Here is a 26,383-nt window from a genome sequence, read left to right on the forward strand (position 1 = left end):
AACAGCAGACCTCTCCACAGAGACCTGGCAGGCCAGAAAGGGCTGGCAGGATATATTCAGGGTCCTAAATGAGAAGAACATGCAACCAAGAATACTCTATCCAGCAAGGCTTTCATTCAAAATGGAAGGAGAGATAAAGAGCTTCCAAGACAGGCAGGAACTGAAAGAATATGTAACCTCCAAACCAGCTCTGCAAGAAATTTTAAGGGGGACTCTTAAAACTCCCCTTTAAGAAGAAGTTCAGTGGAACAATCCACAAAAACAAGGACTGAATAGATATGATGACACTAAACTCATATCTATCAATAGTAACTCTGAACGTGAACGGGCTTAATGACCCCATCAAAAGGCGCAGGGTTTCAGACTGGATAAAAAAGCAGGACCCATCTATTTGCTGTCTACAAGAGACTCATTTTAGACAGAAGGACACCTACAACCTGAAAATAAGAGGTTGGAGAACCATTTACCATTCAAATGGTCCTCAAAAAAAAGCAGGGGTTGCCATCCTTATATCAGATAAATTAAAATTTACCCCAAAGACTATAGTGAGAGATGAAGAGGGACACTATCTCATACTCAAAGGATCTATCCAACAAGAGGACTTAACAATCCTCAATATATATGCCCCGAATGTGGGAGCTGCCAAATATTTAAACCAATTAATAACCAAACTGAAGAAATACCTTGATAATAATACACTTATACTTGGTGACTTCAATCTAGCTCTTTCTACCCTGGATAGGTCTTCTAAGCACAACATCTCCAAAGAAACGAGAGCTTTAAATGATACACTGGACCAGATGGATTTCACAGATATCTACAGAACTTTACATCCAAACTCAACTGAATACACATTCTTCTCAAGTGCACATGGAACTTTCTCCAGAATAGACCACATACTGGGTCACAAATCGGGTCTGAACCGATACCAAAAGATCGGGATAGTCCCCTGTATATTCTCAGACCATAATGCCTTGAAATTAGAACTTAATCACAACAAGAAGTTTGGAAGGACCACAAACACATGGAGGTTAAGGACCATCCTGCTAAAAGATGAAAAGGTCAACCAGGAAATTAAGGAAGAATTGAGAAGATTCATGGAAACTAATGAGAATGAAGATACAACCGTTCAAAATCTTTGGGACGCAGCAAAAGCAGTCCTGAGGGGGAAATACATCGCAATACAAGCATCCATTCAAAAACTGGAAAGAACTCAAATTCAAAAGCTCACCTCACACATAAAGGAACTAGAGAAAAAGCAACAAATGGACCCCACCCCCAGCAGAAGAAGACAGTTAATTAAAATTCGAGCAGAACTAAATGATATCGAGACCAAAAGAACTGTGGAACAGATCAACAGAACCAGGAGTTGGTTCTTTGAAAGAATTAATAAGATAGATAAACCATTAGCGAACCTTATTAAAAAGAAGAGAGAGAAGACTCAAATTAATAAAATCATGAATGAGAAAGGAGAGATCACTACCAACACCAAGGAAATACAAACGATTCTAAAAACATATTATGAACAGCTGTATGCCAATAAATTAGGAAATCTAGAAGAAATGGATGCATTCCTGGAAAGCCACAAACTACCAAAACTGGAGCAGGAAGAAATAGAAAACCTGAACAGGCCAATAACCAGGGAGGAAATTGAAGCAGTCATCAAAAACCTCCCGAGACACAAGACTCCAGGGCCAGATGGCTTCCCAGGGGAATTCTATCAAACGTTTAAAGAAGAAATCATACCTATTCTACTAAAGCTGTTTGGAAAGATAGAAAGAGATGGAGTACTGCCAAATTCGTTCTATGAGGCCAGCATCACCTTAATTCCGAAACCAGACAAAGACCCCACCAAAAAGGAGAATTACAGACCAATATCCCTGATGAACATGGATGCAAAAATTCTCAACAAGATACTAGCCAATAGGATCCAACAACACATTAAGAAAATTATTCACCATGACCAAGTAGGATTTATCCCTGGGACACAAGGCTGGTTCAACACTCGTAAAACCATCAATGTGATTCATCATATCAGCAAGAGAAAAACCAAGAACCATATGATCCTCTCATTAGATGCAGAGAAAGCATTTGACAAAATACAGCATCCATTCCTGATCAAAACACTTCAGAGTGTTGGGATAGAGGGAACTTTCCTTGACATCTTAAAAGCCATTTACGAAAAGCCCACAGCAAATATCATTCTCAATGGGGAAGCACTGGGAGCCTTTCCCCTAAGATCAGGAACAAGACAGGGATGTCCACTCTCACCACTGCTGTTCAACATAGTTCTGGAAGTCCTCGCCTCAGCAATCAGACAACAAAAAGACATTAAAGGCATTCAAATTGGCAAAGAAGAAGTCAAACTCTCCCTCTTCGCCGATGACATGATACTCTACATAGAAAACCCAAAAGCCTCCACCCCAAGATTGCTAGAACTCATACAGCAATTTGGTAGCGTGGCAGGATACAAAATCAATGCCCAGAAATCAATGGCATTTCTATACACTAACAATGAGACTGAAGAAAGAGAAATTAAGGAGTCAATCCCATTTACAATTGCACCCAAAACCATAAGATACCTAGGAATAAACCTTACCAAGGAGGTGAAGGATCTATACCCTAAAAACTATAGAACACTTCTGAAAGAAATTGAGGAAGACACAAAGAGATGGAAAAATATTCCATGCTCATGGATTGGCAGAATTAATATTGTGAAAATGTCAATGTTACCCAGGGCAATTTACACGTTTAATGCAATCCCTATCAAAATACCATGGACTTTCTTCAGAGAGTTAGAACAAATTATTTTAAGATTTGTGTGGAATCAGAAAAGACCCCGAATAGCCAGGGGAATTTTAAAAAAGAAAACCATAGCTGGGGGCATCACAATGCCAGATTTCAGGTTGTACTACAAAGCTGTGGTCATCAAGACAGTGTGGTACTGGCACAAAAATAGACACATAGATCAATGGAACAGAATAGAGAACCCAGAAGTGGACCCTGAAATGTATGGTCATCTAATATTCGATAAAGGAGGAAAGACTATCCATTGGAAGAAAGACAGTCTCTTCAATAAATGGTGTTGGGAAAATTGGACATCCACATGCAGAAGAATGAAACTGGACCACTCTCTTTCACCATACACAAAGATAAACTCAAAATGGATGAGAGATCTAAATCTGAGACAAGAGTCCATCAAAATCCTAGAGGAGAACACAGGCAACACCCTTTTTGAACTCGGCCACAGTAACTTCTTGCAAGATACATCCACAAAGGCAAAAGAAACAAAAGCAAAAATGAACTATTGGGACTTCATCAAGATAAGAAGCTTTTGCACAGCAAAGGATACAGTCAAAAAAACTAAAAGACAACCTACAGAATGGGAGAGGATATTTGCAAACGACATATCAGATAAAGGGCTAGTTTCCAAAATCTATAAAGAACTTATTAAACTCAACACCAAAGAAACAAACAATCCAATCATGAAATGGGCAAAAGACATGAAGAGAAATCTCACAGAGGAAGACATGGACATGGCCAACATGCACATGAGAAAATGCTCTGCATCACTTGCCATCAGGGAAATACAAATCAAAACCACAATGAGATACCACCTCACACCAGTGAGAATGGGGAAAATTAACAAGGCAGGAAACAACAAATGTTGGAGAGGATGCGGAGAAAAGGGAACCCTCTTACACTGTTGGTGGGAATGTGAACTGGTGCAGCCACTCTGGAAAACTGTGTGGAGGTTCCTCAAAGAGTTAAAAATAGACCTGCCCTACGACCCAGCAATTGCACTGTTGGGGATTTACCCCAAAGATTCAGATGCAATGAAACGTCGGGACACCTGCACCCCGTTGTTTCTATCAGCAATGTCCACAATAGCCAAACTGTGGAAGGAGCCTCGGTGTCCATCGAAAGATGAATGGATAAAGAAGATGTGGTTTATGTATACAATGGAATATTACTCAGCGATTAGAAACGACAAATACCCACCATTTGCTTCAACGTGGATGGAACTGGAGGGTATTATGCTGAGTGAAATAAGTCAATCGGAGAAGGACAAGCAGTGTATGTTCTCATTCATTTGGGGAATATAAATAATAGTGAAAGGGAATATAAAGGAAGGGAGAAGAAATGTTGGGAAATATCAGGAAGGGAGACAGAACATAAAGACTCCTAACTCGGGGAAACGAACTAGGGGTGGTGGAAGGGGGGAGGAGGGCGGGTGTTGGAGGGGAATGGGTGACGGGCACTGAGGTGGACACTTGACGGGATGAGCACTGGGTGTTTTTCTGTATGTTGGTAAATTGAACACCAATAAAAATTAATTTAAAAAAAAAAAAAAAAGAAGCCTGTATGATAAATAGTCTTCTCATAAGCCAGACAGGAAAAATGTCAGGGTCACTCTTCTCACTATTTCTGCTTTGGAAATTAGTTATTTTCTATAAAGATTATGTTATTTATGCTACTTATACAATGAGTTATTATAACTTTAAATTTATTGATATAATTTTTAAAGTAGACTGAAGACACATAAAAAGATGGGCTGTCACTTTAGCCAAAAATTAACTCAAAATGGATTACAGACCTAACTATAGAGCTAAAACAATACAACTTTAAGAAGAAAACATAGAAGAAAATCTTTAAAACCTTAAGTTAGGCAAAATTTCTTAGATATCAAAGCAAAAGCACAGTACATAAAAGAAAAAAATGGATAAACTGGACTTCATCAAAATTAAAAACTTTTGTACTTCAAAATAATAGAATATTATCTGCCCATACAAAGGAACAAAGTACTAACATGCAGCATCATACAAGAAATTCAAAAAATGCTACGCGTAAGTCAGACATAAGATACAATATACTATATATTTGCATTTGTATGAAATGTCCAAAAAAGACAAATTTATAGAGACAGAAACTAGATTGGTTGCATCACTTAGTAAAGTCATTAACTCACTGAATAGTATATTTGAAATAGGTGAATTTAAGGACATATATAATGTACCTCAATAAAGCTGTTAAAAAATTTGAAGCATCTTGAAAAATACTTTTAAATTTTCCATTTTAATTTCAAATAGCTAATACTAATAGATAAAACCCATATTAACAAAAGTTCCTCAATAGTTTAAGAATTAAAAGGGATCCTGAGACCAAGTAGTTTAACCACTGTCCTATACTAACAGATTCAGAAAAGTTTTTAAAAGGGGGAAAAATTACTTCTGATAGCAGAAAAGTACTTTAACAGCCCAAAAATCAAGAAATAAAACTTAAAACAGCATTTGAAAGAAACAAAAGAAAGAAAAAGTTTATAAATAAGACTAACCTTGGGGCAATATAATGTAGTAGCTTCTGACACTAACTAGATAGTTTTAAATAATGCTTCTAGGGTTTGTTCTGTGTCCTTGGTTCAAGTTATTTAACCTCTACATGTCTCAAGTTCCTATTCTGAAAAATGAGGTATTATAATAATTCCTATCTCAGAGGATTAAATTAATTAAAAACTTGTTCAGTATTTAGAAGAATCCTGAGAGGTACCTAACTGGCTCAATCAGTGGAACATATGACTCCTCATCTCAGGATTATAAGTTCGAGCCCCACACTGGGTAGAGATTACTTAAATATAAAATCTTAAAAAAAAAAAAAAAAAGAAAAAAAAGAAAAGAATCCTTAACAGATTGTTGTCCTGAGTAAGCTATTATTAACTGTATTTACCTATGTATTTAATATAAAGTACACAAAATATTCATAAAGCTGTAATACAAAAGAGAAAAACCTTACAACTCTGGCAATATGATCTAGTGGCCTTTTTATAAATTGTAAAAAGCTGGGGTCCCTGGGTGGCTCAGTCAGTTAAGTGTCTGCCTTTGGCTTAGGTCATGATCTTGGGGTCCTGAGATTGAGCCCACCTTGGGCTCCCTGCTCAGCAGGGAGTCTGCATGTACCTCTCCTCTGCTCCCACCTCCCACTCGTGTACATTCTCTCTCTCAAATAAATAAAATCTTTTTAAAAACAAAGTGTAAAAAACTTTAAAACGGCTGTATATACTTACATAAGAACATTGCTATCAGAAAGCAATATAATCTCTAGGCACTCTGAAACAGTCTATTTCTGGTGAACCTTGAATTCCTAATGTTTGTTGACTAAGCATTTCTGCCTTCATGAATGGTAACCTCAGAAACTATTTAGCGAGATCAAGCCATTTGACTCAAATCACACAGCTGTGAACCACCATTCAAACTCAAGCAGTCTAACTCCAGATTCCATTATTCCACTTGATCGATACCACAGCTCCTCTCCATTAGAAATGGGGAATCAGATGGGCAGGTAAGCCCCCAAGAGCATTATTCATAGTGCCACCATTTCTTACTATGCTCCTGTGGGAAAATGCTTCACTCAATTTAGCACAGACCCTGGGATACATCTCCTTCTCTTTGTCCATAAAACATCAGGAATTCTCCATAGGATTCTCCCAAGTTTACCTCCTGGCCATAAGCAGAACTCTACAGTTCTAAGACATAAAGCAGAGCTCCCATAGCCTGTTAGAAAAGCAGAGAAAGTAAACAGATGGGACCAAGAGCTACTTCCTTCATTTCTTCCTTGTTCAGATTTCTTCTGCACTGCTATCTACTTTTATATAAGATGGATTTCTCTTTTACCTAGCTCATTGCACAATAAACCAAATTAGCAGATTTCCCAACATACACCTGTTCCTGAATCAAGCACAGGGTACCTTCACACTTCCACAAAATTAATAAAGGATAAACATACAAAGAAAAAGCACTCTATCCAATCCCTTTCTCTTTTGTTTCAACATAGTTCCATGCAAAAGTAGGCATTTGTACATCAAGGATGAATGTTGATAAATCCTGAAAAGCAAATATTCACATATAGGAAAAGAGAGATGTTGATAACAATCTCAAAAATTCTCATCCTAATCTAAATATCATCAGTGAATTCCCTTGCAATCAAATTAATAATGAGGTCAGGGGCCCCTGGGTAGCTCAGTTGGTCACATGTCTGCCTTCAGCTCAGGTCCCAAGGTCCTGGGACTGAGCCCCATGTTGGGCTCCCTGCTCAGCAGGGAGTTTGTTTCACCCTCTCTTTCTGTCCCTCCCCCTACTCGTGCTCACACACGCTCTCTATAACAAATAAATAAAATTAAAAAAAAAAATAAAAAAGAGCCAAGAACTAAATAAGTAAATACAGACTTCCAGTCCTCATCTGGACATTTAAAAACAGCATGACCACCATTCAGCAAACATTTACAAACAGAAATCTAAGTGCCAGGCACAATGGCTATAAACACAGTGGTAAAAACTAGTTTTACTCCTTCACAAAACTTCTGAACATTGGTTTACTTCACTTCTGAATTTAAATTATTAACGTGAATTGCTACTGTTATTTATTGAATGCTCATAGTGTCAAGTACTATGCTTAGTGTCTTCTGAATATGTAAAAAATAAAAATAAAAATTCTACAGCCTCCAAGTCAGACTAACTATCCCATATTGCAGATAAGAAAACTGAAGCACTTAGCCACCTGACTTCATACCCATTTATGTCTTATTCCACAACCCACACCTGTAACCACTGTGCAATACCATAAAATACATACACAGCAGTGCTTCCCAGGAATACTGTTAACAAGATATGAAAAACTGTACAAATTTAGGACACATTTATTCCTTTGCATATTAAAAGAGTATATCAAGAAGCAACATAAAACAACCTAAGTGTCCATCAATAGATGAATGGATAAAGAAAATTTGTATGTATAGAAAATGGATTATTATTAAACTATAAAAAAGAAAATCCTGGGACACCTGGGTGGTTCAGTGCTTGAGCGTCTGCCTTTGGCTCAAGTCATGATCCCAGGGTTCTGGGATCAATCCCGCATCAGACTCCTCATGGAGAACCTGCTTTTCCCTCTGCCTATGTCTGCCTCTCCTCTCCCTGTGTCTCTCATGAATAAATAAATAAATTCGGAAGGAAGGAAGGAAGGAAGGAAGGAAGGAAGGAAGGAAGGAAGGAAGGAAACCCTGCCATCTGCAACAAAGATAAACCTTGAGGGCATTATATCAAGTGAAGTAAGTCAGAAAGACAAACACTATATGATCTCACTTATGTGTAATCTAAAAAAACCCAAACTAAGTATAATAAGTAAAACCAAACTCATAGATTCAGAGAACTTATTAGTGGTTGACAGAGCCAGGGGGTGGGGAGTGGAGGTGGGGGTGGCAAGGCAAAACAGACAAAGGTGGTCAGAGGTACAATTCCAGTTATAAGTAAGACATGGGTATGTAACACACAGCATGGTAACTGTGGCTAACAATACTGTATTGCAGATTTGGAAGTTGCTCAGAGAGTAGATCTTAAAAGTTCTCATCACAAAGAAAAAAAGAATTTGTAACTATGTGTGGTGATGCTAACTAAATGTAGTATGGTAATCACAATATATACACATATTAAATCATTATCTCCAATGCTAAAATGAATACAATGTCACATCAACTGTATCTCAATTTTTAAAAAAAGCAAGCTAGCAATAGGGTTTAAAAGAATTGACTTTGAAGTCAGATAAACAGGTATTTAAATCTTGGATCCAGCATTTATAAGATGACTTGACTTTGGAAAAATTATTTAATTTCTGGGTGTAGCAGCTTCACATCTGTAAAATGTAGACAATAATACCAACTTCTTTTTTTTTTTTTTTTTAATACCAACTTCTTACACTGTCCAAATAGATGTGGCAATGCTTGATGGCCAGATACATTTAAAAGAGAAAAAAAACTACTATTAAAAAAAAAAAAAAAGAAAATACAAAAAAAAATTTTTTAATTTGGGTGATGGAATTATGGGCATTTTCTATTCCCCTTTACCACTGATTTTTACAAATGTTTGACATGTATTGGTTTCATGGTAAAAAGAGCACAGGCTTTGAAAATTTTTTAAAGATTTTCTTTATTTATTTGAGAGAGAGAAGGAGAATGTGTGAGCAATGGGGGGGGGGGGGGGGCGGGGAGTTAGGGAGGAGAGGAAGAAGCATAGAATCTCAAGCAGGTTGCTCTGAGCATGGAGCTTGACTCAAGGTTTGATCTCACGACTGAGCATGACCACCCAGGTCAGATGCTTAACCAAATGAGCCACCCAGGCACCCCAGGTTCTGAAATTTTCAAATGTGTGACAAATCTGAAATCAGCTAAAAAACAACTTAATAGTTGAAATATTGGTAATCCAACTTTCTAGAAAAAGCTTAAAGAATTATGTTACACATGACAAACTAGAGTGCCAATCACTTTCAAAGCTCCAGTGAATCAGAGAACATGATTCTTAATTGAAATTATAATCCTATACACGTAACAGGTATAACATTTTATATTTGAAGAGTACTTGTACACCCAGACCAACTAAATGACACAAATTCAAGTTGGTCCATAAGTTGGTGCTAGAACACCAAGATGAAAACCCACTTACCTTCCCATCCTACCTTTACAACTCTCAGTGTTTCTTACAAAGAAAAAATAGATCAAGAATACTTTTCAAATATTTAGATTAAACCTACCTGGAAATAAGGATAAACTAGGCTGAAATTTTGTAGCTTTTTAAGAAAATAAAAATTCTTTCAGAGTTCCCTTGAGATCTAGAAATAACTAAAAGATGATTATGCATTTTGATAAGGTACAAAATACAAGTGATAAATTACATTTTTATAAACTTGTAGATCTTCTAATATTTTTATAATGTGCAATAAAATCAAAAGTAACTTAATGTACTTGTATGAAAACATCCTATATGGGGATCCCTGGGTGGCTCAGCAGTCTGGCGCCTGCCTTCAGCCCAGGGCCTGACCCTAGAGACCCGGGATCAATTCCCATGTTGGGCTCCCTGCATGGAGCCTGCTTCTCCCTCTGCCTCTCTCTCTTTCTCTCTCTCTCTGTGTCTCTCGTGAATAAATAAATAAAATCTTTAAAAAAAAAATAAAGAAAAAGAAAACATCCTATAATTCAGATTGATCTTTTTACTGGAATATGGACTAAACATTAATATGAGGTGTTCTGAGGAGAAAATTGACCAATTTTGCTCAAGCACCTTATATAGGAAAATAAGAGAAAATAAAGCTTAACTACTTTTAAGAGTTCAGCTAAACCTGCCCCAACTCTAAGAGACTGATACTTACAAATCAGGGACCCTTCATCAAAGGAAAAAAAAAATCATTAAAATGAGAGTAGGATTGTCTTATGTGGTTTTTATATTTATCTGACCAGAAAGAGAGAAATGAACAAAATGGTCTCTAAGTCTCTTCCAGCTTCAAAGTTTATCAAACTGTCCAAAGCAAAACAAAACTTACAACCTGAGAGGAACAGTAAGAAAATTAGCACTAGTAACCACATGTCTCTATAGAAAAGACTTCATAAGGTTTAATTCCTTATTTTCAGGATTAATCAAAAATCAAAAAATAGGCAAACAAATCTTAATAAGGCATAGGAGCACAGGGACATAAATTATTCAAAGGAATAAATGAGGGAGTAAGTCTTAGGTATAAAACTCATTTAGCCAATCAACAGTACCTGAAAAAAATATTATATAAGCACAATCCAAAAAGAATTACTACAAACCTAACATAAACAAATTTACCTTTATCTTCATGTGCACATCAAAGATATCAGGGATACTACCAAAAATAGTCTTAATCTCTTCTGGTGCAAGGATAGGCCCACCACGTTGTCCTTCCTCTTCCAATGGTACTTGAAATAACTAAAAGGTTTAAAAAAAAAAAAAAAAAAAAAAGACTAGTTTGAATAGATTGTGGGAAAGGGAAAAAAAAAGTGAAATATAGACAGTGATGAAAGGAAATGTTGATGGAAAAGAAAAAAAAGGAAAAAAATACTTCTCCTTAAATATGAGACTTTTTTCTTATAACATTTTCTATTTTATCCTATTTTATTCATCTGCGTGTATATACATACTCTTCTGTTATGTTAGAATCTCATGCAAGTTTATCACACAGTTCTACAATTCACTAAAATTATTAGAATACAAGAGTAATTTGTATTTTCAAGTTAATAAGAAGGCAATAAGCAATCAGCTATTTCCAAACATATCCTTAAGTACAAACATTTTTTTAAAAAGACAAAATTATAGTGAGAAAGAAGAAATCAGTGCTTACAAGGAGTTGCAATAAGGAAAGGGTATGACTTATAAAGGAATAGGAAGTACCAGGAATTTTGGGGGGATGGAAATGATCTATATTCTGATTGTAATAGAGATTATATAAATTTTTGCATGTATTAAAATCCATAGTCAATTTCACTACATGATATTTTAAAACATAAAATTTTGGGGATGCTTGGGTGGCTTAGTGGTTGAGCATCTCTGCCTTCGGCTCGGGGTGCGATCCAAGGTTCCCGGGATCGAGTCCTGCAACAGGCTCCTGCATGGGAAGCCCGCTCATGAATAAATAAATAAAATCTTTTATAAACAAACAAACAAATAAACATTTCAACAGGCGATTTAAACTAAAAATAATAACTTATTGTTGGGGTCTTAATATATGTTCAAGTAAAATGAATGCCAATAGTGCAAAGGGGAGAAGGAAACGAAGCAAAAAAGAAAAAGATAAAGATTAAATGAAAATACATTACAAATAGTAAGGGACTACATGAAGATTATGAATTATTACTATTTTTAAGAACAATTCTTTATGTTTATTTACCCCCCCAAAAAAATATATATATATATATCTCCTTCAAATTGGCCTTGCCTCCATAATTTCCCTTCTTTAATACCTATTTCAAAGTGAACCAAATTATAGTTCTAAAATCCAAGTCAGATATCATCTTCCCCTTCCCATCAAAAATTCTTCTCTAGATTACGGATGACCTAACACACTATATACAGAGGCCTTCTCTGGTTTGACATAGGCATCGTTATCTCAAATCTCATTAAAACCACTCCTACCCCTACTCTAGACCCCTTAACCCACCTAAACGCTAATGCCCCTAGACTAGTCATAAAACCCTCAATGATATACATCTTCAATTGTCTGTACTGTTTGCAGAATCTCAAATACACTTCCTACCCATATTCTTTCCATGTACTAATCATACTCATACTTTAAAACTCACTTCAGGGGTACCTTGTAGCTCGGTCAATTAAGCACTCAACTTTTGGTTTTGGCTCGTGTCTTGGTCTCAGGGTCCTGAGACTGAGCTCTGAGTCTGACTGAAATTCTCTCCCTCTCTTTCTGCCTCTGTCCCTCCCATATGCACACTATCTTTCTCTATATATAATATAAATAAATAAATCTTTAAATAAAATTCACATCAATTTTTATCTTCTTTATGGTACTTTTTCCAATGTTCAACCCATTGAAGCTTCTAGCCCAACACCTTCCCTAAGCTGGAAGAGTCACATTCTCACCCCACAAATCTCCAAATACCTTAACTAAACCTCCTTCATGATGCTTATAACCTTCCATTTGGTATTATAATTAGGTATGTATGTTTTATCTCCTCTTCCAGTCTAAGTTCCTCTAAAATAGGAATCCTCTTTAACATCTGGCACAATAATTTCTGTTAGCAGGCACCCAAGTATTACACAAAATAAAGAAGCTTCCGGATATTCATTAATTTGGGGGCTGAATTAAAATTAAGTTATTCCAAATCTAATTCCAAAAAAAGGGGGGGGGGGGGGAGGAAAACATCACCTAAAATAAAGTCTGAAGAGAACATTATTATGAATTTAGACCACAATCTTTTAAAGAAAATCTTAGGTGAGTTTGTAGTAAGCATATTGGTACAAAACTATGTACAGTCTAATCATTCTAAAGGCTTTTTAAAAAGGCATTTTAGTGAATTTATTGATATGCAAATTAGAATTCTGAAACTCCAGTGCATTTACCATGGCCTGAAAGGATTTAGATTTCTGGGTAATAAATGCTACCAAAGTACATGAACAATATATGCCAAGGGGATTTTCTGCTACTCAACTACATTTTGGCTGACTATAAAAACTTCAACAAGAAACTCATCTAGAATGATTTCCCTTGAGGAAGAAGAGTAAAGCTGACTTAAAACAGTGAAGTTTAATACAGCAGAGGGCCTCATAAACCCTTGACTACTGCTAAACAAATTAACTGTGAAGAATAACCTCTCCATGAATACCAAAAAAAGAAGCCTTTCCATTTCTTATCCATGAATTTTATCAATGGCACAAGCCAACTAAAGCCTATTATATTGAACCCTAATGAGTTATATTAAGAATTCAAATAGAGGTCAGGTAAAAATTAACCCCAATCAGAAACTCCCTATTATTTTTCTATTCAAAGACAAGCTTGATGGTATCAACTTTATTTTCCTGACAATCTCCTTCATTACCTAAAACAAATCTATTCCCTCTTTCTCCAGATGCCAAAATAATGTCCTATTATTGTCTTTCAGAACCCTGAATTTCAGCTTATTCTTCATATCTTCTTCAATTTCATCCTATAAGGATCCATTAGAATTGTTTTTCTTCAGCAATAACTTCACAGTACATTTTAATGATCAGTAATGAGTTAACATTTATGACTAACCACTGCATGCTTTAAGAAACTTGACACGATTACTAAAAAAATTACATCCATATTGTTATGCTTCATTGCTATTGTTTTTCACATACATACAGGTACTAAATAAAACAAGTTACCTACCTTATCTATGTATATAAATTCAGTGTTGTAACAGGGAACCTGCAAAGTTCTGAATCAAATAAAACCTAGTCCCCTCAGAGATCATCTACTGAGGATCCTTCTCTTTTTAGTCACTATAAAAAATGATACTATTTCTGTATGAATAGAAGCTACTCTATTCATCGTATGGTACTTCCCCAATAGAAGTTTTCTGTTAGTTATGTATTTTCATTTTTAATACCTAAGTTCCAATTCTATGCTTACATAATTTTTTTAGATTTTATTTATTTGAGAGAAAAAGAAAGAGAGAGGGGGAAAGCATGTGCCCATAAGTGGGGGTGGGGGTGCAGAGGGAGAAGGAGAAGCAGACTTATGGCTGAGCAGGGAGCCCAACATGGGGCTTGATCTCTGGACCCTGAAATCATGACCTGAGCTGAAGGCAGACACTTAACCGACTGAGCCACCGAATGACATGGGTGCCTCTATGTAATTTTCTTGTAAGAAACAGTATCTCTTAGACTTTTTTTTAGTTGAAATACTGGAACAGGGATCATTTTACAACCAAACTCTTACCTGAATAATTGTGGCCAATATATTTACATAATTACTTTCAGTCTGATAAAGCTCTTTTGCAACTTGCCACCTGGCTGACTGCTTCGAAGGAACCGGAGTGGAATTTTTAGAAGACTTAGTACAAGACTTTGGGGTTTCTAAAAGGTAAAAAAGAAGAAAGATTTAATGAAAACCAAATAAAAGTATGAGACATTATGTAGACTTAACAAAAAAAGGGGAAGAATACCCACTCTTAGAAATACACCTATTTAGATTTTCATTAAAGTAAAATTTCCTCATAAGGATATGGCCAGAAAAACAAAAAAAATGGTCAAAAGTATCAATGACTCCAAGTTGACAGACATTATACTAAATAACTGGCCTATACTCTTCAAAAAAAGTCAAGGTCATTAGAAACAAAGAAAGTTCAGGAACTATCCCAGATTAGAAGAGACTAGAGATAACAACATATGATCCTAGAATGGACTCTGAACCAGAAAAAAAGAACTTTTTTTCTTTTCCTAAAAAGAGTATTAAACTGATAAAAATTAACAGTCATACTATTAATGTCAATTTCCTAATTCTAACACACCTGTACTGTATGTAGTGGTGCAAGAAATGTCCCTCTATTTGGGGAAATACACACTTAAGTATTTAGAAGTACATCAGACCTGCAACTTAGTCTCAACCGTGCAGTTATAAACAATCCATGTGTGTACAGAAAGAGACAATTAATGAATGAATGCTAAAGGAATCCTGGCAGGATATTTGCACTTGGGAATTCTGAGTAGAGTACTAGAATCTCTATACTACTTTTGTAGCTTCCTGCAATTGGAAATTATTTCAAAATAAAGAGCTCAAATAGTAAAAATGAAAAACTATATAAAAATATTTAGTTAAAGGATAAAAAGGTTATGATTACATTGTAACAAAACTTGTTACGAAGACACCTTCCTCAACAAAATCCAACAACATCAACTGCAAATTGTTAGTTCTTAACATAAAAGAACATAAAACATCCAGTTCAACACATGTGGAAGGACATATTAGCATACTTTATATGCAGTTTTTAAAAATGAAATCCCATAAAAACTTAAAATACACTTTCTTACTATCAATATGGTTAAAGTACTTTAACATTAGTACAAAATCTCATAAGTTCTTAAACAGGAAAACAAATTATAACATACAATAGAATGACATGAAAAAAATAACATGCAGTCCCAGTGTATCTGTTTTACTCAATACCAACTTTAAACATTATTAAAACAATGATGTATACTACGGAGCTTTGAATGCTTTTTAAAGCTAACACATCAAAGATTTTCCAACCTGCCATCCATTATGTCAGACTACTCTCCAGACCCAAGAGTTTCTGCCATTACATATCTCAAGAGGAAAAATCTGACATACACTGGCCCAACTTAATTATTATGTATAGGCAGTGATCTACACACTGGGGATTCAACACAGAACACCTAATATATTAGTATAGTATCATCCCCGTTTTCTTCAGGGACTCATTTTCTTCTCTTGTCTTCTAAACTGCATATTCAAGCTTCATTCCTTTATGATAAAAACTTTTACCATCTCATGCCCAGTACGTCCACAATTATGGAACCAGTAAATTCTGAGACCCATGTATCTAATCATAATCCTCCACTCAAGTACCAACCTCAATTTTTCCAGATACCTACTAGACATCTGTACTTCAGTTTAACCTGGATATTCTCTAAAACTGCACTGTCTTCCTCTAAAATCCAGACTTCGATTTTTGCAGACATGGTAACATGTCTTCTATTTTAATCTCTTATTCCCTTCCTGTCACTCTATTCCATCAGTCTCTCCACAATCCTTCTTACTCTATTAGCAATCCTGGTTCAGGGCTTTATCACCTTGTGGCCCAAGCCACTGTGGATTACTTCATGGTCTGGGCATCTCTAACTTGTCTTTCTTTTAATCATCCATTTAATCATCTTCAGAATAATCCACTAAAAATTACCTACTCAACCAATTACTCCACTGCTCAATAGTTTCTAAAATTCCTTGTTGATGACAATATGCAGTTCAGACATACCAGTCTGATTTCAAAGTCCTCTAATATCAGGCCACAATTAACTTTTCAATTTAACTATCACTCTCCCATACTCTAGGCAAACTCACCTATTCACTATTCCCTAAAATCTGAATTTGTATCCTATTATTTGTATTCTTGCCCCTCTCATTTCTCAACTCCACTTCAGTTTTCTGGGCCTACTATAAATTGACACTCAATTCCTTCCATGAGTATTTAGGGAGTATCTACTCTGTACTAGGAACTGAGAACAAAGCAAAGGATTAGACAATGTTTTTGTTCTCTTAAAGATTATACTCTGGTGAAGCAAATAAAAAATATTAATTTCTAACAGTAATAACTACTACTGAAGACAACCACTAGGTTAATGGATTAGTGAGAAGTACTGGAACAGGGACTTAACTTTGCAGAAACCCAGGAAGATTTCTTTTAAGGCAAAGAGGTAAAGTATAAAGTTCCTGAGGTATGAATGTAGTGGAAATATCCAAAGAATAACAAAGATAAGTGTGACTGAAGCATCAAGTATTATAGAAGAGCACATCATCATATAAGTTTGGAGGTAGGTGAGAAAGGATCACATAGGAACTCAAAAGCTACGGTAATGGAAAGCCACTGAATGACTTCAAGCACAGGAGGGCATGAGCTACTTTATATGTATTTTAGAGACCTAAGTGCTGCATGTAGAAAGGCAAAAATGGGGGCAGCTGGCTGACTCAGTTGGAGAAGCATATAGCAGCTGTTCATGCATTAAATGCTGCTGACTACATAAAACCTATCCATCTTGGATGCATGGGTGGCTCAGTCTATTAAGTGTCTGCCTTCAGCTCAGGTCATGATCTCACGGTCCTGGATCAAGCCTCACGTCAGGCTCCCTGATCAGAAGAGAGTCTGCTTCTCTCTCTCTCTTTCCCTCTGCTACTCCCCCTGCTCATACTCTCTTCTCTCAAATAAAATCTTAAAAAAAAAAAAGTCATCTCAGCAAGAGCAATTTCATGCAGTAGGGACTAAGGTTCAATCGTATTGGGTTGAGAAGACAATGAAAACCAAGGAACTGCCACAACAGATCACTGTTAATTCTTTGAAGAATACTCATGCAAAAGGAAAGAGAAATGGAGTATAAAGTAAAGAGTGTCAGGGGGTCAAGGGGACGTTTTGACTATTTCTTAAAACTAAAAAACAAGACATATTTGTGTGTAGATCATAAAACAAAAGTAGAGGGAAAAATTGATGATCAAGAGAGAAGAGTTAGTTGCAGGGCCTCCCTATATCATTTGAGAACTGAGCTCAGCCTCTGCTGATTTCATCATACCTATTTTCTCCACAATTCATGCGACACTAATCTTGTTTTGCTGGTGTTAAGAATTTGTTCTTTGAATAGCTCTATCGTTTTCTAGAGTGATATACAAATAAAATATAGAAAGCACTTAGCATATAGTAAACAATCATTAAATGGAAGCATTTTTGTGTGCCTTTTCTCCTCAGCTGGAACAAAGGCATAATAAAAGGTAGAACCTTTCATATTCACCGTAGTAGTGATTTATCTATATTCTACAATTATTGCATTCCACTAAATTTTAATGACCAATTTTTTTTAATGTGAATTACCTCCATAGTTAATGCTAGACTCTGGTGTGTTGGAGATATCTAGAAGTGATCCTATAGAAAGGGAATGTTCAGCTGATGGGCGCTTACGGGGAGGAAAAGGCGACATGTCGGTCTCTCTGGAAAGCTGAGCCAGTGTCTCTTTTAAACGACGTCTTTTGCGATTGCTGTTTGGGGTATTTAGAGAAAGCAGTGACACTGATTTCTTGAGCTCAGGAGTATTAGCCTGCAATCAAAAGCACAAAAGCTCAATTTTACTTCCTTGGTTCTACACTGAGACAGGAACAGAAGAAAACTATATTTACAAGTCTGACAAAAATCTGGATTTTGCACAATGATTTTACAACTATACACTCTGCCAGGAAATTCAGAAGATTCATAAAACATAATAGACAAGGGACCACTGTAATTGCCTAACCCCAAGCACCTCATTCTGTTTCTTCTCAGTTCTATCACCATTACATATTCATCTGTAAGCTTGTTTACTGTCTAGTCCCCTGTTAGGCTAATAACTCTGGAGAGCAGGGACCATTCACAGTTCGTTCACTGTATCCTTAGCATTTAGCACAGTGCCTGGACATATTGCTCTCCAGTATTTGCCAAATAATACTTGACTTTAAAAGCTCTCTGCTAGAATTTAAAGCAGTTTTTAAACTTTATGGTCAAGAACTCTACACTGAGAACAAGAGTCAGAAGACAAGACAATATAGAACCTATCTAGATTTCATAGTAATACAATAAATCTGTACCTCAATCTTCAATATTTCGTTCAAATTAAATCTCCCACTAAAGAAAATCTTCCCTTAAAGCCTACTTCTATACCTTTATGCCACGTTTTTGTAAATGATACACTCTTTCCCCAATCTAGCGTGACAGGTGCATCTTCCTTGCCTACAATCTACTACTAGAGTTATTTTTCCAATGACATCTCTCTCCTTAATATACTTCAATGGTTCCCAATACTACCCAAATTCCTTAACATTTTAAAAACTACTTGATTCTACCTAAATTGTAAGCTTTATTTGTTGGCCTTCTTTCCCACACTCCTTTCAAGACCCATACTGAACTACTTGCTATTTCAAGGTACTTTCAATCTTCACATCATCTCCCACCTGCTGTCTAACTTGAATGTCCTTGCAAGATTAGCCTAATCAGTTGGTTCAACATGTGTTTGCTCTTTTCAGTCCTGCCTGAGTCTCTGAGTGAGGTTAGTTAAAATAATAACTCAACTATAGCACATATTCAGCACTGTAATTGTTTGTATATCTATCTTTCCCTTAAGGTTCTAAGTTGCTAAAGATAGGAATGTTATTGTTCATAATGGTATCACTAAGAAGAAACACAAAATGACATATGGTAGATTAAAATAATTCTACTGCACTGAATAGTTTTGCTTAAATCTACAGAAACTTCTTCAATATCTAATTGTTCAATTATTCACAAACTCTTAAACATGCCAATTATATAATATTCTTTTCAGATAGAAGTGTTATCTTTATACAATCAAAATCACAGAATGACTAAGGGACAAAAATACATACCTTTTCATATAAATACATAGTTTCTCCAGCTCGAGCATCCATTTGAATGCTTCCCCAGAACCACTAGGTGAGAGAAGAAAAACTTTTTAATTAAGAATTTATAAAAAAAAAAAAAAAAAAAAAAAAATTTATCTTATCAGGGGCACCTGTGTGGCTCAGCTGGTTAAGCATCTGCCTTCGGCTCAGGTCATGATCTCAAGGTCCTGGGATCGAGCCCCATGTCAGGCTTCCTGCTCAGTGGGGAGTCTGCTTCTCCCTCTGCCTCTCCCCTGCTCATGCTCTTTCTTTTTCTTTTTCTTTTTCTTTTCTTTTCTTTTCCTTTCTTTCTTTCTTTATCTCTCTCTCTCTCTCTCTCTCTCTCAAATAAATAAAATCTCAAAAAAAAAATCTATCTTATCAGAGAAGCAATTAGTAATATTTTTAAAAACCCAATCTTGGGGCTCCTAGCTGACTCAGTCAGTCATGAGTGAAACTCATGATTTTGAGTTGAAACTCAGCATGAAACTCTTAATTTTGGTATAGTGAGTTCAAGCCCCACACTGAGTGTGAAGCCTACTTAAAATAAAAAAATAAAATAAAAATAAAACTCTAAAAACAAAAGCCAATCTCATTCTAGAATTACTTGCCTCCTGTTTGACAACATAAAGTTTCTTTGAAGGTTCAAATGGAAGTTCTTTTACTATATTCTCTTCAACTACAAGGTGAGTGCATCTTTCATCTCCAACAGGTAAACAGTTACCTCCTAAAAGAAATGCACACAAGCGTAAGTCAAACTATTTATCTCCAAAACTGAATTTTTAAAGAGGTATATTCACCAGGAGGTAATTAACCAAGAGTGGGGAAAAAAATATGAACTTTTTAAATTATAGTAAATTCTACCTTGCATTTTAGTCATTTCTTCCATATTGGTTTTTTCTTCATCTGAAAATCCCAAGAAACTTAAAATGCAATCTTGAAATGGAGGTACTTTAAATTCATTTTTAAAGTCATCAACTGATGCAGAGAAATCCCTAAAAACAAAATATACTCTTCTAAAACCAGCTTAACTTAAATTCAGAAAGTATATCAATTTATATATCTATAATAATTCTGTAAGTTTAGTATAATCTATTTATTGAAAATATTTTACATGTGGTCCTGAAATGTTCACAAAAACATCAGTTAAAAAAATACTTGGATGTGTCCTCAGTCATCCGGGAGTAAATTCTGATAAAATTTGATCAGAAGTAGTCTTTAAAAGATTCAAATCCTTGCTCTGGACGTGAAATTTTCTATCTATTCCAGGGGTTCTACAGCTTTATGAAATATTAAGTAATGATGCAATAGAATAGGAAGGAATTATGAGGTTGGAAAGCTTAACAAGGTATTGAGTTGTAGAATGTAACCAAACAGAGTGAAAAAAATATAACACAACCCAAATATCCAGATTCATTAAGCTATTACCTAAGAGTTTTAGAATGTTAATGATAATCAAAATTATCCCACAAGGTAAAGTCTGAAGATAACCACATATGTCTTTAAATTTTTTATGTTTTTATAACTTTGTTCCTCCTAGACTTTATTCATTAGGCTACCCAAAGACTGAATTCATTCTGTCTGTACTCTCTATGAATTTAGGGTTTTGGGCACATGAGTTTACCTTCATAACATTTAATTCAAATCATGAACTACTGATTTTCTAAACACTTACTGTTCATTCCGCCTTTCCCAGGCTTTGTAAATCCACTCTGACTTCATAATTGGAGTGCCCAGGCTCACAGCAATCTAAATACATAAAAGTTAATCACAATAAATTTTCACCTTAAATAACTGCATTCATGGAATTTCTAAGCAATTTTATACATATTTTTTGAAGTTTTAAATCATTATTCACCTGCTTTATGACAAAATAAAGAAACATTAACAGAAAAACTGTCTTTCAATCATACAAGTTAGGTTAAAATAATTTAGAACAAGTTCCATGATATCCAAATCATTTCGTTATTTTAAATAAATACAACTCTGAAGTTAAAAGTTCATCTTTATTTTACTATACTTCTATTTCTCTTTTCTCCGTGTTTACTCCTTTAGAAGTACTGACCCCCAAGATAGGAATACAAAACAAAATACCTGATTAAGTCACAAGAAACTAAGATATGAATTGAAAAGTATACCTCTCAGGAATTCAACATTCCCCCAAATTACCATTTTTTACATAAATACTCTGATGGAGGGTGGGAACAAGGTGATAAGCTCTTCCTACGATATTCAAGAGCAATCTTAAACTAAGATTTTAATTCTAATAAAAGTAGTTTTTCCTGCTCTTTCATAGTTTTCACTAGTTAAACCTTAGAGCCATTATATAAGAAGATAGCTCAGTTCTTAAGATCATTTAGGCAAGAGTGAAATAACTGCACACTTCCCAATTCCCTTATTCACCAACACTTAAGAGTAACCTTTGCTGATATTAATTATCTGCCTGAAACCTTACCCATCTACCAACCTCCACAACCCTACTCATTCGCAAATCCTACTTATTTCAAGACCTACCTCAGGTTTCATTGCTTCCTTAAAACCTAAAAGACCACACTCCTAGGATTTAAATTTTTTACTAAATGTACTTAGCAAAACTTGAATTTCTGATTCTCAGTAAACTGTGAGAGAAATAGGATGAAAGTGCTGTTATTAAATCTATCCCCCCCAAAAAATGCTATAGTGAAATACTCAAATTTACGTACCCTGAATTTTTCTCCTTGTGTACAATTTGCCACCAAATGTGTAACTTTTGAATTAAAGTCTTTTCGAATAACTCCACCCATGTGATGAACCAATGTCACCAATCTGACCTCAAAAGAAAAATTAGGCAACATTAACTTTATAATTAACTTGAACAAAATTTTAAATTATGTTTAGAAGTCATTTAGCATCTACTGAAAAATTTTTATTTATAAGGTACATACAAGAATTTTTGTTAAGATATGAATTTTATGTCAAAAAAAATTAAAGATTCACTTGCCTTATTGGCACAGGCAAAATTATACATAGAGATAAGGTAGTAGAGATGACTGCACAAAACTTAATGAAATTAAACAACTGGCTTTCATACATCCAAAAAGATTGTTTTTTTAACACTAGGTTATATCACACCAAGATTCTTCCCACAAATTACAGTAATACCCTAATAGCTCCAACACAAAAAATTTTATGAATCAAAAAAGTTCCTATGAATTCTCTAGGGCAATGAATATACATTAAGGCTGGACTTGTATCACCAAAAACTGTAATGTGTTAACAAAAACTTCAAACAATATGCTCAATGGTACTTAACACAATTTAAGCAGACCAGATAGTAATAAGGTCTATTAATTCATATGCCTGCCATCCTAAACTAAATGTTTCTTTAAAATGCTCTTCAGAATTTTTCTTCATAAAATTTAAAATAGCACATTCATAAATTCTCCTTCAATATGTTTTAAATAAAACCATGATATAATTAACCAAACAAAATATCAATTTAAATTTATTTGGCTGGAAAAAAATTATTCCTTGAATAGAAGGTTTTAAAATACTTACTAGTTCTTCTTTTTTTCTAAATCCAGTAAAACATAGTACTAGATTCATCATGCTCGTACAATAGAGTGGGCGACATGAAAAAGGCAAAGGCTGAAGGATATAACAATTTTAAATCTGTGAGCTTTCTTTATAGTAGAGAATAGAATACATCTTTTTCAAGCTAAGACGTATTTCCCCCTCTTGCCAATCAACTGTTAATCCAAGATTTCTTGTGTTTTTCAAGATACAACACAGATTATACATGCAAATTTCTGTTCACAAATTTCTGTCACATGTGCAGGTATATGAATGTGACACATTTCTGTCACATGTGCAGGTATATGAATTAGAAGCGTATGTCTAGATTATGGCTAAACTGTTTTTAAAATCCAGAAATGTAAAATTACATCTTGAAATATGAAGAGATGGTCTACACACTTCAAAAATCAAATGTTGCTTATACGAGATGTATGACAGCTACAGGATTCAAGTGACAAGCAATAAGATCTCAAGAAATTAATACTGCTCAAAGAGAACGGGAATATTTTTAGATTTCACTGAAAACACATGGACTACTAGAATACAATGTACATGTGACCTTTGTGAACAGAAATTTGCATGTATAATCTGTGTTTACCTGTAACTTTCTGGTAATATACTGCTTATTTCTGCGGATTCAAGTTTCTGAAGTGAATACCAATAAAAAAAAAAAACTAAAAAAAAAAAATAGCAAAAAACATATTACAAAGTTTACAATACAAAAACCCCTCATAATTCCCAATTGATATTTGGCACACATAATCTAAACACACCTTACTACTGACAATTTAAACATATTTATACACAAACTTTCAGTTCTAAAATATACTTTGACACAAAGTTTTACCTACTAGGAAAATTTCAGACTCTATACACTATTGTAAATGTTTCCAAATTAAAGTTACAACAGTTTGAAATATTTTATAATGAACACTATGTAAATTACACATATACTCGAACCAAATATGATTCCAATTTTTGAGCTATAAAAATGGAAACAGTAATAATTTAACCAAGGGAGATATATACATAATGGAAAAAGAATGGTTAAAAAATATGTTTAAACCATGAAGTAACAAATAAAAATGGAAATGTATATACATTCTATGGAAGAAAGTAAGTTTATATATGTGTATACATTGCTGGAACCCAAGTTTTAAGAAATTCTCTCTCCCCCAGAAGGTATTAAGACATATATGTGCAAAAAAAAAAAAAAAAAAGACATATGTGCATATATACACACAAATATATGATTGTCATTATTTTTAAAGTCTTAAGATTTTTAGTCCTATGAGTTACAATAGGAAGATTTTAAAAACTATCTTAGAATAACAACTACTAACCTTATTCTATTACATACTCCTAACAATTAACAGGATTTTTCTGGTAAAGAATTTTCACAAAACCCATTAATAAAAATTTAACCTTGAAAGTCATAATAAATATATATTTTCTTACCTCTCCTTTTTGGGCACAGTTTAAGATAACTGGTGGTCCAACAATTCTATAATCAGTCTTGTGTAACTCATTAAAAACAGAATCCTGGAAGTCCGTGACTACAAACACATTTTCAAATTCTGGAGAATCCAAGCCTTCAAATTCTTCTAGTGATTCCATCTTTACAAAGGGCACTTTAATTTCCTTGATTTTTTTCAGGTGGTATGAGAAATAAAAATTTATAATTACAAAATTAATTCATATAACTCTAAACCTAAAATCAATTCACTATCAATATTTTTATTTTTAGATTTGTAGTAAACTTGTAAATCACACAATGAGCATTATACTTAATAGCAAACAGCCTTATTTACTTATTTGTATTTTTATAGATATATATCTCCATCCATATTGATATTAAATTCTGAATATTAATATTATAAATTTTTGACATGACTTAAGTCATTATAAATCTAATACACATATAAAATTTAAATGATTTTTATATATACATATTTTGATAGTAGGATGCATTAGAAAGATATCCAGTATTATTTTTTTTAAAGATTTATTTATTCACAAGACACACAGAGAGAGGGGCAGAGACACAGGCAGAGGGAGAAGGAGGCTCCCTGCAGGGAGCCCAACGAAGTACTGGACCCCAGGACTCTGGGGTCACGCCCTGAGCCAAAGGCAGAGGCTCAAACACTGGGCTAGCCAGGCATCCCTCCACTATTACTTTTTATTCTAAGAAAATGATGCCACACTTAACAGTTCTTTGTTCATAAATCATCTTCAGAATGATTAATAGAAATAGAAAAAATACTATGCCACTTAGTATCTACAAAAAGGGTATAGGTTAACTTAACCATTTCAGTATGTATGAGGGAAATAAGAGATATGAAATAAGCAGGAAGTTGCTGCGTGACAAAATGTAGGATATAAAAAGGCTTTGTTTAATATTTTATAATGTACATCTAAGATAAAAAATGAAGATATTAAGGTACCTGTATGACTCCTGTTCAAAAGGAACAGAACTATTTTAAAAGAAAATTCTGAATTGGTCAGTAAATTGTTTTGGGCTTTATTTGCTAGGCTGATGTGATGAGCTGAATTGTATGTCCTTGAAATTCACACTGAAGCCCTAACCCCCGCCCCTGTACCTCAAAATCAGACTATATTTGAAGACAGGGCCCTTTAAAAGGTAATTTTGTTCAATGAGGTCATGTAGGTGGGCCCTAATCTGATCAAACTGCTGTACTTATAGAAAGAAGAAAGTCAAGGACACAGAGTTATCAGGGATGTGCATGCCCAAAGGGCCATGTGAAGTCATAAAAAGGTGGCAGCCATCTGCAAGCCAAGGAGAGAGACCTCAAGAGAAACCAAACCTTTCAACATCTTGATCTTGGGACTTCTAGCTTCCCGAACTTTGAAAAATACATTTCTGTTGTTTAAGCCACCCAGTCTCAGTATTTTATTACAGCAGCTCTCACAAACTACTACAGCTGGTATACAGAATATATTTCATATGCGGAAACGAATTCCCTGATGACTCTCAAGTTATTGTGATTTATATATGTATTTTTAAGATTTTATTTATTTTATTTGAAAGAGAGAAAGAGAACACATGTGCATGAGCAAGGAGAAGAGCTGGGGGAGAGGGAGAGAATCTCAAGCAAACTCCACACAAAGCCTGCAGCTCCACTTGGGGCTCTATCCCACCACAAGACTATGACCCAAGCCAAAAACAAGAGTTGAACACTTAACTGAGCTACCCAGGTGCCCCAGCAATTTATAATTTTGGAAATAGAGCAAGAATTTGGAATAAACATAAAATTAATGGGGGAAAAAAAAGCTAAGAGTTAAGGTAAGAAAAACACCATATATTTGTGAATATGTGCGCCATTTAAATTTAACAATGCCAAGT

At 34.8% G+C, this 26,383-nt stretch overlaps 1 protein-coding gene across 12 annotated transcripts in view; it reads right to left on the reverse strand.

The window, feature by feature from the left end:
• ECT2 (epithelial cell transforming 2) overlaps positions 1-26,383 on the reverse strand; it is a 69,742-nt gene that overhangs the window by 36,574 nt on the left and 6,785 nt on the right. For 7 of the 12 annotated variants that reach the window (XM_072752206.1, XM_072752202.1, XM_072752197.1 and 4 more), the window contains 10 exons: positions 24,478-24,660; positions 23,002-23,091; positions 22,167-22,274; positions 21,140-21,213; positions 20,329-20,459; positions 20,076-20,191; positions 19,450-19,512; positions 17,912-18,134; positions 14,254-14,390; positions 10,647-10,766 (listed from right to left, as the gene is read on the reverse strand). In XM_072752206.1, coding sequence (XP_072608307.1) covers positions 10,647-10,766; positions 14,254-14,390; positions 17,912-18,134; positions 19,450-19,512; positions 20,076-20,191; positions 20,329-20,459; positions 21,140-21,213; positions 22,167-22,274; positions 23,002-23,091; positions 24,478-24,660 — 1,245 coding nt within the window. The remainder of the gene's footprint in view (positions 1-10,646; positions 10,767-14,253; positions 14,391-17,911; positions 18,135-19,449; positions 19,513-20,075; positions 20,192-20,328; positions 20,460-21,139; positions 21,214-22,166; positions 22,275-23,001; positions 23,092-24,477; positions 24,661-26,383) is intronic. The other 5 variants (XM_072752199.1, XM_072752207.1, XM_072752203.1 and 2 more) reach the window with 1 other exon arrangement.

The sequence above is a fragment of the Vulpes vulpes genome, chromosome 3, assembly GCF_048418805.1.
Source record: "Vulpes vulpes isolate BD-2025 chromosome 3, VulVul3, whole genome shotgun sequence".
NCBI classification, from domain to species: Eukaryota; Metazoa; Chordata; class Mammalia; order Carnivora; family Canidae; genus Vulpes; species Vulpes vulpes.